The sequence below is a fragment of the Triturus cristatus genome, chromosome 2_1 (assembly GCF_964204655.1).
Source record: "Triturus cristatus chromosome 2_1, aTriCri1.1, whole genome shotgun sequence".
NCBI classification, from domain to species: domain Eukaryota; kingdom Metazoa; phylum Chordata; class Amphibia; order Caudata; family Salamandridae; genus Triturus; species Triturus cristatus.
The window spans coordinates 770,880,467-770,892,834 of record NC_140581.1 but is presented as its reverse complement, the minus strand read 5'-3'; the positions used below and the strand labels follow the sequence as shown (position 1 = coordinate 770,892,834).

The window sequence follows — 12,368 nt, the reverse complement described above, 5'->3', positions numbered from 1 at the left end:
CTAATAGGAACAAGACAGAGATGGATAAGTCAGAGACGGTATATACCTGTGAGTGTATTATCTGTCTCTCGGTTTGGGCTCTAATCTGTGAATAAAAGTTACTTCCTGAGAGTTCACAGCTATGAACTTCTCTTGGGTGATAGCCTAATTATTTTAAAAGTGGCAATTGGCATGTTTATATGAATGCATACAACTAGTATAATTGAGAGCCACAATACTCACCAGCCCTGCTCCACAGGTGCTAAGGGATGCATGGGATGCATGGTGGCGGAGCACCGTGCCACTGTAATAGCAGCTCCTTTCTCCCTGCTCAGATTTTGCTGATCCTGACTGGTCATGCAGCCTCTCCTCCACCAGGAAGCTCTGAGCCAGGAAGCGGCTGTCCCTTTGAAGCAGAAGAAAGAATTCTTTGCCAAAGGCAGGCACCCACAGTCTCATCTCCTCGCTGTCCACATTTGACCAAGCTGTGGAGGTAAGAGGTTGCTTGGCATCGTCTTCTTCTTTTAAAGTAGCTACATGAGGAGATGCAAAGTGCTTTGCCCTGCTGCTATGCTCAAAGGGATTGGACCATTTTCTGAACTCTTGTGACTCTTCCTCCTCTTCGTTTTGCATAGGTTCTGCAGGATACACCCTGGATGAGGATGCTGCTGAACGCACCTCCCTGGAGCTACCAGTCCCCAACACAAGCGGCACATCCTCTTCACTGCTGGTGAAGACCTCTGAACTTGAGCCACTGCCTCTTCTTGTTTCTGGGAAATCCCATAGGGAGGGGAATACAATCTCCCACTCCTCTTCATCCTCGGAATTAGGCTGAAGACCTGTGGATACAAATGGCACTGAGTGAGAGTTTCTAGTTCCACGGCATCAGGAGAACAGCCTTAAATGAATCTTTGTGACCTAACTGTGTGAGACTAAGATGATCCTGAAATAAACTTAAAATCTGTCTTCACTCGACCTGTTGTTGTTTTGTTTAGACACTCATAAACCTTATAGTCTCCCATGCCATAGACTTCCACTTCAGCTCATACTTCTAAATAATACTTCATTCATGATTCAAAAATTAGTTAACGATTCAAAAAGTTGTTAATGTTGCATGGCTCTACTTTGCGCCTTCAGGAATACTTATGGTCACTATAATCAAGCTACACTTCTACACCTACTAAAACACTTTCGATGCAGCCAACAGTAAACATTGTTTACAACGATGTTTACACATTGCATGCCATTACAACGCGGTCATTAAGACGACTGCGTTGTTACATCGCATGCCATTACAACGGAAGCCGTTACAACGACTTGCTGTAGGGGGCAGAAGGTGTTGGATTTTTAATCCAACACCTTCCCTACTGTTGCACAGACTGGAGTTGGAATAGGAAATTATACTATTCCAACATCCAGCGCCCCCCTACAGAAAGTTGTTGTAATGACTTTCATTGTAATGGTCTGTGATGTAACAACGCGGTTGTTGTAATGACTGCGTTGTAATGGCATGCGTTCTAAACGCATACGTTGTAACGTGGCATATTCACAGCCAACACCAGCAATTATAAGTCATTGGCAATGACCATGCTACATCCAAAAATGTGAAAAACTTCTTGTCCAACAACAAACTCATTTGTAAAATGTCATCCTACCAAAGCCATCACTGTGTGGCTTCAATTCTAAGCAAATTTCTAAATCTTGAAAATATTCTCCATGATATATACAATGCATCATCATACTGTTGGATACCACAACAGATTCTGACACAGTATATCAATCACAAGATAACGTGTTGCCGACTCTCCAAAGTTGTAGGACTCGCACACTTCTTCCACCTGATGTCACATGCTTTGAATTCAACTAATGCTAGCTGCTCCATTTAGACAACGTGTGTTCAACGTCAGACAGATTTTCTTCCAAATCCCTCAAGAATCCTGCTATTCTAACATTTATACTTGTACCTGAGAAACCCTTGTGGAGTGTATTTATGAACAATATGTTTCTGACCAGTTCTGTAGTAGGACATATTTATATATTCACAAACAGAACAATATAAATGACTCATCCCTCTAGTTATCCTTGTAGAGGTCCATTCATAAGCAGTCGGAACAGCTATTTATTTGGGATTTGACTGCACCAAATTCTGGAAACTCCACCAATCAAAAGATCGTTTAATACACCACCAAGTAGCTAACAAATTACTGGCAGCAATAAAAAAGATCAAGAACTCCATCTCACTGAAGTGCTAAATTTAGTCCGTGTCGTCCTCCTTTGAGGTCCTCACCTACAAATGCACCAATGAACACTCAGGGTCTGATTCACAAATGTAACTTACTTTTTGCATCAGTTTAAGAGTGTTTAGCAGTCATAAAGGGGTTTACCAGTAGTAGCTTTATGAGTGCTGAGTCTCCTCACATACAAAGATAGGCTTTTAATGTGCAGAGACTCCGCACTCGTAAAGATATTACTCGCAAACTGCTTTGTGAAAACCAAATAAATGTAAACTTACACAAAAGCATAAGTTTACCTTTGTGAACCAGGACCTCGAGATCTATCATCAAAACACAGAACATAAGAGACCTTCTTAATGCCCACCCTACACCCAAAGCCCACAGTGTATCCCGGATCCCTGAACATGCAGCAACTCAAAACGAGGCAGAATATTCATAGTCAGAGGATACTGATCGGATACACACTCCTTGGGAACTTTCACTCAGAGAGTAACCAGTCTGATTCAGCAAGACCTGGAAACACACTTACTCAGGACTTCAAGACATTCACTGCTTCATGTTAAAAAGTTCCCGGGGGAGCTTCCCTTCATGGAGTTGTGCTATGCGCCTACCTTCCTTCATTCATTCGAAGCCCCCTCTATCCCGTACTTTTCAAGAGGATATTGCAGCATGTCAAATGCGTTCACTCCTAGTGTGCCTTGGGTGAACTTTCACCCACTCGTAAAATGTGGAGAATGTAACAGAAGATGATGTTTTTATCTCAGCGTCTCAGATTATTTCTCTAGAAAGCTACTGTGTCGTATTCTTGCAATCCCTAATCCATCTGGTGTCTAGGAGTGGTCACAATCTCCCTACACAGTCAGAGCAGAAACAGGCAGAATGGGAGACACTTGTGATCAGTCTGTGTATGAGTGCGGGTGCTCGGGGTGTTAAAAAGTAATTTAGAGGTCACTTGGTTCCATCCTTCCATTTCCAGGGATATAACGTGCCCCAGCACCTAACTTGAAGTCCTACAGACCCCCAAGATGTACGCTCCACTTTCTGCATGAAATTATACTCCGATGCTGGTAAAATGGTCCAATGGGGATGCTTGCTACCCAGGTATACTGCGATCTGCCGCGCATGGGTTAACATCACGACTATGCCGACTCAAACTTCCTTTTTCCGAGGTCCTTGGACTGAGCCCTGTCAAATTGGGTAACAGTAACACCTGCTCTACGCTGTCCTTAGACACGCGCCGGTCTGCGTTGGAAAGAACTCATTTTTGCAGCAGAAACAAGCAGTATATCTCATGCGTCTTGGTTTCATTAAGAACTGATAAACGTGCAGCCCTGAACACTGAGTGCACTTATCTGCAAAAGCTGCATCTATACATTGGCTAGTATCCGTGAGCATGGTATATGTTGGACAGCACTGTCTGGCGCGAGGAGATCAGCTGAGCAGACACATGCCTCCTTTATTTTTTCAATATGAAATATGCAGGTATGCCCCGAGCACGCGTTCACCCATACGTGGATGTCTGGAATGCCACAGCGGCGTAGCAAGCCATATGGCGCCTATTCAAACCTGCGGGCATTATAAGAATCACCCAATAACGCTCAAAAGACTGGACCCCAGCAGAACCAGAAAGCCTTACCTGAAATGATGCAGTTTGACACAAAGCCCAGCAGGTAAGAGAGGCAGCAGGCGTGCCTCAGCTTCATTTCCCCGTCTCTGGTCCCCTCTGCCTAAATGTCCCAAACACATGCAGCGCTCGGATGGAAACTTTGAAGGCTGGGGAAGTGATTGATGGCTCCTCGTGGTCTGCTTTTCCTCTTTGCTTTTCTGCAGGAGGGGTGCACTTGGCACAGAGACGTCCCCCCTGGGTGATAAGACGCGGGCTGCGAGGTGGCTCAGTGAGGTGCTCCGTTTGATGCCGGCCGCCGGGTGAGACCTGGAGGACCAGGGTGGGATTCTGTCAGTCTAAGCTGGCGGCTGGTAATAGGACCACAGGATGAGTTCTCGGACAAGGTCTCACTGCCCGAGTCCAGCCTAAGTCCCGGGGAGCACAGGTCCGCAGATGCAGCGCGAGGGAGAGAAGAGGCACTAGAAAGTGCAGCCAAGAGGGCCAAGTTTGCAGAGAACACGCCTCTCTCCAGATGCAGCCGGCAGCCCCTCGCAGCCAGCAGCGCGTTGTCTCAGCGCTCAGCCGGCTCTGAGAGCGGGAGCAGCAGGGGGAGGAGAAGGGGAGAGAGTGCATGTGTGTTGAGGGTGGGGGAAGGGGGCGGCTGGGATCAGAAGGCAGCAGCGCAGCCCTCCCAGGAGCGCAGAGGGCGCCGCGAGGAGGTCACAAAGTCCAAGAGAGTCACGTAAATCCAGAGAGCACACACCGCGGGGGGTAGGAACAGGTAGGTAGCACAGGGCCAGAGAGCACGCCCTAAGCCAACATTGAATGGGCAGTCGGCAAAAAATAAGCTTTCTTCTAACATCAGTAGCCTCCACGAGTTACCCTCACCTTCCCTAATTCATTCTGAAGGTAGTCAACGCTATCGCGATATCAACCGCCCTGTCGCACGTCACAGTCGGTCACAGTGGATGCTAACCCACCAAGCCTTAGCCTTGCAGCGGTGTGCTTGGTCAATATGCTTTCATGACATCGATTAAGGTTAAGAAATGACTCTGAACATAGAAGAAATATGCTGAATGCGTCATTACCTAAACACATCCTTTACGCTTTCACACATATTTCAATCACATTTTATAAGGTCACTTTGAAATAAAAGGTTAGATGACCTGAAGTAAAACCTCTTAATTTTCTCAATACTTGCTAACGTGCAATTTTGTGTAAATAAAATATATTCATTTAGCATGGCGGCCAAAGACCCGGCCATTAGACTAATGGGTTTACTTTAGGAAATCCTTCACTAACCCAAACATGACCGTGGGGTGGCTGCTGACATTTTCCATATGGCCATTCACTTCACTCAATGTATTTAATTCATTCCATTTTTACGTTATGATTAACCAAATTTCTCCTACTCTTCTTTGGTAATGATACCGGCATGTCTTCTGTAAGATAGGGGACCAGTGTTTCACATTAGGTTGCTGGTATACACACCATTTCCTTGGAATACTTTCGAGTTGCCCAATTTCAAGTACATTTTCCAGGGAGACCATGCAACTTGATTGCAATTGCACCTTGAAAATAGTTTGGCGGAGTGTGATATAGATTATTGGGCTCAGCTGGCATTTTTAATTAACCAATAGGACTTTACCGAATTTCTTTTCAGCAAGTATACATCTAGGGCCTCGTTTTTGGGAATTTGGCGTAGGGCAGCTCAGCAAGACACCTTGCTGCGGTGGCCTATGCCAAAGTGAAAAGGCAAGAATGCACCATATTTAAGCAATACAGTGCATTCCTGTCCTTACTGCACTGGCGCCATTTCGGCAGCCTAGTGTTAATGTTCATGGTGCAAGGGTGCCTCTGTTGCATGCAGAATTGTTTTTGTGCAGGAAGGAGCACCTTCCTGCACAAAAACAATCCTAAAAGGCGTTTTCTTCCTTCTATGTGTGCTGCAGAATGTGAAAGAGGAAAAAAGCGAGGAGAAACAAACATATTTCTCCTTGTTACACCTCACCTCAGGAGGAGTACGGATTTGGGGCTTCCCCAGGTTTACACGAGTTTGTAAATCTGGGACAGCGTCCAACTCCATGGGTGTTGCATGGGAAAACACACCGCAAAGCCCATTGAATGCCTTCCGGGCACAGAGTAAGGAGACGCAGTGATTTGCGTTGCGTCGCCTTACTCACAGTGGTTAATTTGTAATATTAAAAGTGCCAGGGCTGTCCTTCATAGGCAGCGCTGCCAGGAGAAATGTGTTGGTGCAAACTGCCTCCTGACTAGACCCCCGGCACTTATTATGCTGAAGAGGATTTGGCCTAATGGTTAGAGCTGCCGATTTCAGAGTTTAGCGAACAGGATTCGAGCCCCGGAGTGGTTGAACATCCTGTGATCTGTGGAAAATCGCGTACCTTCTAAATGAGTGTGTCCTTAATTGGTGCTATAAGCGCCGGTGCTGAGGATTAGGTGCCGATGCTAAGCACCGGCTCAAATTCAGCACTGCTTACTCATGATTTATGAGGCCATTCAATGCTACGCAGAGTGGCTTTGCGTGGCTTCATAAATAAAGCTGAGAGCCCTATGTAACGCATGTACCACTTTACTTGCTGCAAAGGTGAAGCAGGAGTCTCATAAATAAGCCCCATAGTTTACAAAAAATGATGTCCCTTTTCTCTTTTCCGTGTCAAATTGCTCCTCCAATGGTCAAAATATTGCCCAGGTCAAAAGCTTCCATGTTTAACTTCTTTTACCCTTCTTTCTACACCACTCCATGAACTACTACCAATATTTGATATGTATTGTGAAGGACCACATATATCTTGGGTGCATTTTTAGTTATGATTATATGAACAATGTCAGAAACTGTGTTATTCGTTTTGGGATGGAAGGCATTTGCCAACTTAACAAACAGAACATGGTTATGTCTTGACACAAGTCTCAGTGAAACACTGGTCAACCCTTGGTAGTCATGGCACAAGCAGCAGCCAATTCCCCCTCCCAGAAAATGCATGTTAAGTTCAAGCAGTACCAACATTTTTAAGGACAAGAAAATAACGGAATGAAGTTAGAAAAATAGAGAAAAAGGTAATGAGCAAAAGACACCCAAATAATATAAATTGGATGAGGGGTATGCCCAATGTGATTTTTTAACTACTCGAAAGCAAAAAGCGACAACAAAAAGTAAAGCACCAATGTACGTATCAATCTATGGTTTCATGCTAACCGCAATGGAGCATAGGTCGTATGCACGAAATAGATTGGCCTATTCAAGGTTTTTACCTTCTGACTTTGTCCATTTTCTTTTTGGAAATCAAAATCTTCCTGCAGAGCAAGCTCTGAGGCAGAGGCTGATGCTGGCAAGGATCCCTTGAAGTTAGAAATGTCTTTCTCGAGCTCCAGCTAAATCTATTGATTTTGGTGCCAAAAGTTAAGAGTGGACAATGCTAGATTTCATAGTAGCAGCTGGATAGATTGGCCGCGTTTCCCCAGTACAAGCTTTATCTTTGGACTTAGTCACTTTTTGGTTCTCAAAATCCTCAGGTGGGTAAGAACTGTTTTTCCACCCTGCTAGTACTGCAGACAAAAAGTTTGGTAGTGCCAAGAGAATGAATGCGAGCAGATCCTGTCAGTTCCATTTGGCATCTCCAAGTCAAAAGAGGTAGTGTTATGACAGTCTTTAGTTCCTGCAACCTACTTCTGTAGTTAGGCAGAGCTCCATGAGGCAGGATACCTTACCCTGTCCACGAGGCAGTGATTGGTGCTTTGATTGGTGCTTTTTTCCGATCCACTTATGTCTACATTGACTTATGCCCACCTCTATTTGCAGAACATACTCCTTGCTTTTCTGTAAACATTCCCATAAGTCCTAAATCTGAACTAACTAACCATTTCTTCCATCAGAAGGGACTCTTCCTCACCATAAACTACTCTTCTCTTTAGATGAGGTCTTCTCCCTCTGTAAGGGTCTAGAACTGTTTTTTCTCCCTGCTTGGTCTGCAGCCCGAAAGTTTAGAAGGACCTTCTAAATGAATGGGAGCAGATCCTACCAGTTCGATTTAGCAAAAGCAAGTCAACAGAGGTATTGTTAAGGAAGTCATTTGTTCTGCCAACTGCTCCAGTCCACTCCACGTACACAATGCAAATTTTCTAGAATTTTCCCATTCGGAGATAGAAACTAAGATTTTTATTTTTACATAGGTCCATTCATGGGGAATCTAGTTGAAAATAAACAGTTAAACAGTGCTTTGCTTTTGGACATTTCGTTACTGTGAGAGCACTATATTTGAAAAACGTTGTTTTGCTGCTTTTTTATTTAATAAATACTCAGCTCTGTGGCCTGACACAGCACAATTGACGGAAGTGACAGCATTATATAAAATATATTTTCATACATGGTGAATGTACTTTTCTTTTCCATGTGTCACTGCAGTATTTTTGAACTGCTGCCCAGCAAGAGAACAGTGACACACTTGGCTGCCATATATTTTTGTCATGTATGTGTGTGGCGTAAATGTACACTGCAGCCCATATATAACATTTAACTTCCACATCCCTTGTGTATTTCTGCACCATCTCCCAAGGCCTTACTGGAAAATGTAATAGACCAAAGAGGTGAAACTAATTTTGACATTATTATTCTTATTTTAGAGCCAATGTACTCACCCTGTTTCACTGAATAGTAGCACCACAGTGCACACATAAAACATACGAGCAAAAGTGGGGTTCAGAAAAACGCAAAAACTCTGGGGTGACTTAACAGAAAAGGCAACTCTTCTAATAATGCCACTTGTGGTTTTCATATGTCATTTACAAAGAGGAATTGCTGGCTTTGTGACTGAGTTGTAAGCATCATGATTCAGGAATTAACTTGACCCTCTGCACAACATCAGTTCTATGACCTCTGAACATTTCCTTGTTATACCATCAGGAAGAAATCCGGTTGTCACAGAAATCATGAAGGTGCCATACATTATAAAAGGCTTTTTGCAGCTATGTAGGTGTGATGTCTGTGTGCAACTTTGATGTGAGTTGCATGGGATTCTGTGTGTGGAAACAACGTTACATACAGCACAGTCTCTGTGAACTGAATGGATTGAGTAAACAGCACTAAATTGACGCAGATAGTGCAGGCATTTACTAATGTGAGATCCTAATTTTTCCACAGTGTAATAAATGATGTGTGCTCAATTCGTCATATTTGTTTTTCAAATGCTCCTGAATAGCAGCTACAGATGGAGTTTCCATTCTCTGCAGCACATTACACTTCAGTATAGCTAAGGGTCTGTCTGCAGGTTAGAATTACCTTGTGTTAGTTCCGTTCTGTGCAGGGGGACGGCTACAACACAGCAACTTCTTGAGTGCGTTCTAGAATTGAACAGAGGCCTTGTTCGCTATCCAGTACAGATGATCCAGTTGTCCGTTTGTCCAAAAATGGTAAAGGTGCATATGCATCAAGATAGAAACTAGCGATTCTTTAATTGCGATTTTTAAAGAATCGCAAATGAAGAAGCGCTATTACCTATGCATGCAAAAATCGTAAAAAAAATGCAAGTCCTAAACATTCCTTAATTACGACTCTCAAATTGCATTTCGCAGTTAGGGAATTGATTCCCATTAATTCCTATGGGCCTGAAGGCCCATCAGAATGAATGGGAATTGCACGCGCAATTTGCTAGTACCCAATAGGTACTCACAAATTGCGCATGCAATTTCAAGGGTGCAATGGTGCTTTGTTGCACCCCTGAAATTACAATTTATCTACATGTTGCGCGCACACATGCCCCAAGGGCATGTGTGTATGCAACAGGGGATTTTCAAAAGAAATTGCAAATTGCCATAAACTTTAGATTGATGGTAATTTGCGATTCATATTTGCAAAATCGCAATTTATTTTTGTTTATTGCATTGCATTTAAGGAATCACATTTTGCGATTCCTTAAATGCAATCGCAATTTAAGTAATCGCAAATTTTGCGATTCCTCAAATTGCGATTTTTGCATTTGGGATGATGCATCCCAAATGCAAAAATACCGGTCGCAAAGGGGCTCATTCGAGCGACCGGTTTTTATGTTGATGCATGTGGCCCATAGTTTCTTTTTTGTGCTAAAGAAATCTGGCAGGTTTTGCCCTAATAATTTTAGGCACATGAGAACAGTGTTTGTAAAAATAGATTATTTAAATATGGTGTCTACCTCCAAATACATGCATATACGCCACATGCATCAACATAAAAACCGGTCGCAAACGGGCAGATTCACAGAACCTGCCCCTTTGCGACCAGTATTTATGCATTTGGGATGCATCATCAAATTGCGATTCCTTAAATGCAATGCATTAAACCAAAAAAATTAGCGATTTCGCAAATATGAATCGTAAACTATCATCAATCTAAAGTTGATGGTAATTTGCAATTTCTTTCACATCATGTGGATGAATTGTAATTTCACAGGTAAAAGGGTGTCCTTTTGACACCCTTGCACCCTTCAAACTGCATGCGCAATTTGTGAGTACATCTTGGGTACTCGCAAATTGTGTATGCAATTCCCATTCATTCCTATGGGCCACTAGGCCCATTGGAATGAATGGGAATCAATTCCTTAATTGCGAGTCGCAATTTGTGAGTCGCAATTAAGGAAGGTGTAGCAATCGCACATTTTTTTGCGATTCCTACATGCATAGGCAATAGCGATTCTTTAATTGCGATTCTTTAAAAATCTCAATTAAAGAATCGCTATTGTCTATTTTGATGCATGTGCAGATAAAACAAATCATTGAAATGATTTGTGTTGACAGCCTGTAAATGCCCATATTTAGATCATAAAATTACAGGTGTTATCAGCTTTTCCAGTCACACTAATTTTACTTTGCATTCGGGTCCAGCCAAGTTAAAGGATGCAATTACACCAGGACTGGATGAGCTGCTCATTTCTGATAACTTGTCAAGGCATCATGTTTCCCCTAATGCTTATTGATATGTATCCTTATTGCAGAGATCCATGTGTCTAATTGTACATTATGCTGTGTTGCTGTGCATCACCCATTGCCCGCGTAATCATGCAGCCATGTGCCCCAGATGTACAATGCACAGTGCTCATCTCTGCACAGATTACATTGCTCCTCTACTCAATAGGATCCCCTGCTGTGTACTAACATGCTCTCCTTTGTGTCCAGGAAAAGAAAATCCATCCGCACATCACAAGTTCTGAAGGATCTAGACTGGTTTCCCATTAAGGCCAGGATTATGTTCAGTATTGCTTGTCTCACTTACAAGGCAGTTCATCAGGGTAATCCACTCTATCTATAGTTACTCGAGGAGACAGCGAGATCTAAGGAGCAAAGACACTTTCCTGCTCGAAACACCAGTATTCAAAATGTCACAATGCCACTCACCTTGAACCAGTCCTTCACTGCAGTAGGGGCAGCCAAGCTACAGAACTCACTCCCCATGTTTTCAAGATCCCAAAATAACATCTTCTCCTTCAGGAAAAAGCTGAAAACATATTCCTGCTTCCATCTGAACTAGTTTTCAAGAGCATATTTCTGTCATTCTGTCTCTCCAACCTGCCCTACTGTCATGTTACTGTAAGGTTCATATGTATTACACAAGACTACCTATTCCTAAATGTTGAATAAATAAAATATAGCACACAAGCCAATTATTTATTTAGTCACATAACCCAGTGCTCTCCTGAGGAGCAAAAACCCTGTACTTCTCTGAGTCACATTTTCCAATGCTCCCCTGAAGTGTATCAACCAGTGCTCTCTTGGGGTGCATCATCTAGTGCTCCCCTGTGATGCATCACTAGTGATGTCCTGATGCACTTCAACATCAGCTGCCCTCGTGTTTGTCAACCTGTGTTTCCTTGCTGCAGACAACCCTGTGCAGTCTTGATGCACCTGACCCTGTGCCTCTCCATTCATATCATTATATGGTACATCGAGGCCATTACCAAGTACTCCCCTGAGGCACATCACCAGTGCTCCCTGAGGTGCATCAGCAGTGCTGCACTGGTAAATATTATCCTGTTCTTTCTCGTCACAACCATGAGGTGCCCTCTTGATGCTAATTCCATTGTGATCTCTGAAGAATTTAGTCTTATGTTTCACAGATGCTTGTCTCCTGTTTCTCCAACTGCAGAGGATTGTGTGGGAATGGTATTCTCCGTGCAATGATGGATATTGGTTTGTGTGTGTGGCTGCCTTCATGTCTGCTGAACTTTGTGGAAATGGGCATTTGTCGGTGCGTTGATCTCTGTGCATGGTCAAAGTGACCATTTGTACCATGTTTTGTGTGCCTCTGTGTGAATGTACTGTACAATCACTTGCTATTTCTGTATATGAAAATTTGCAGCACTGATGAAAAGCTGGACATCAAAATAATGTAGAAGTACCTGTTCCTCGATGAACAGTTCTGAAAGGGTAAACTGAAAGCTTCATGAAACAGTTCTCATAAGGAGAGTGAGAAGCCTGCTAGTTGGCATGGCGCTTGCACCAGCTCCTGCATTGTATGTGGGTGGTACAGGCTTGTTATTTTGCATAGTCTTAAATCACAATAG

At 43.3% G+C, this 12,368-nt stretch overlaps 1 protein-coding gene across 1 annotated transcript in view; it reads right to left on the bottom strand.

Moving 5' to 3' along the window:
* The window catches only part of ADAMTS19 (ADAM metallopeptidase with thrombospondin type 1 motif 19), a 1,193,695-nt gene extending 1,189,286 nt beyond the window's left edge, over positions 1-4,409 (bottom strand). The window contains exons 1-2 of the mRNA XM_085632713.1: positions 3,850-4,409; positions 223-818 (exon numbers count right to left, since the gene is read on the bottom strand). Of these exons, the coding sequence (XP_085488839.1) occupies positions 223-818; positions 3,850-3,916 (663 nt within the window). The 5' untranslated portion in view covers positions 3,917-4,409. The remainder of the gene's footprint in view (positions 1-222; positions 819-3,849) is intronic.
* Between the last annotated feature and the right edge of the window lie 7,959 nt (positions 4,410-12,368).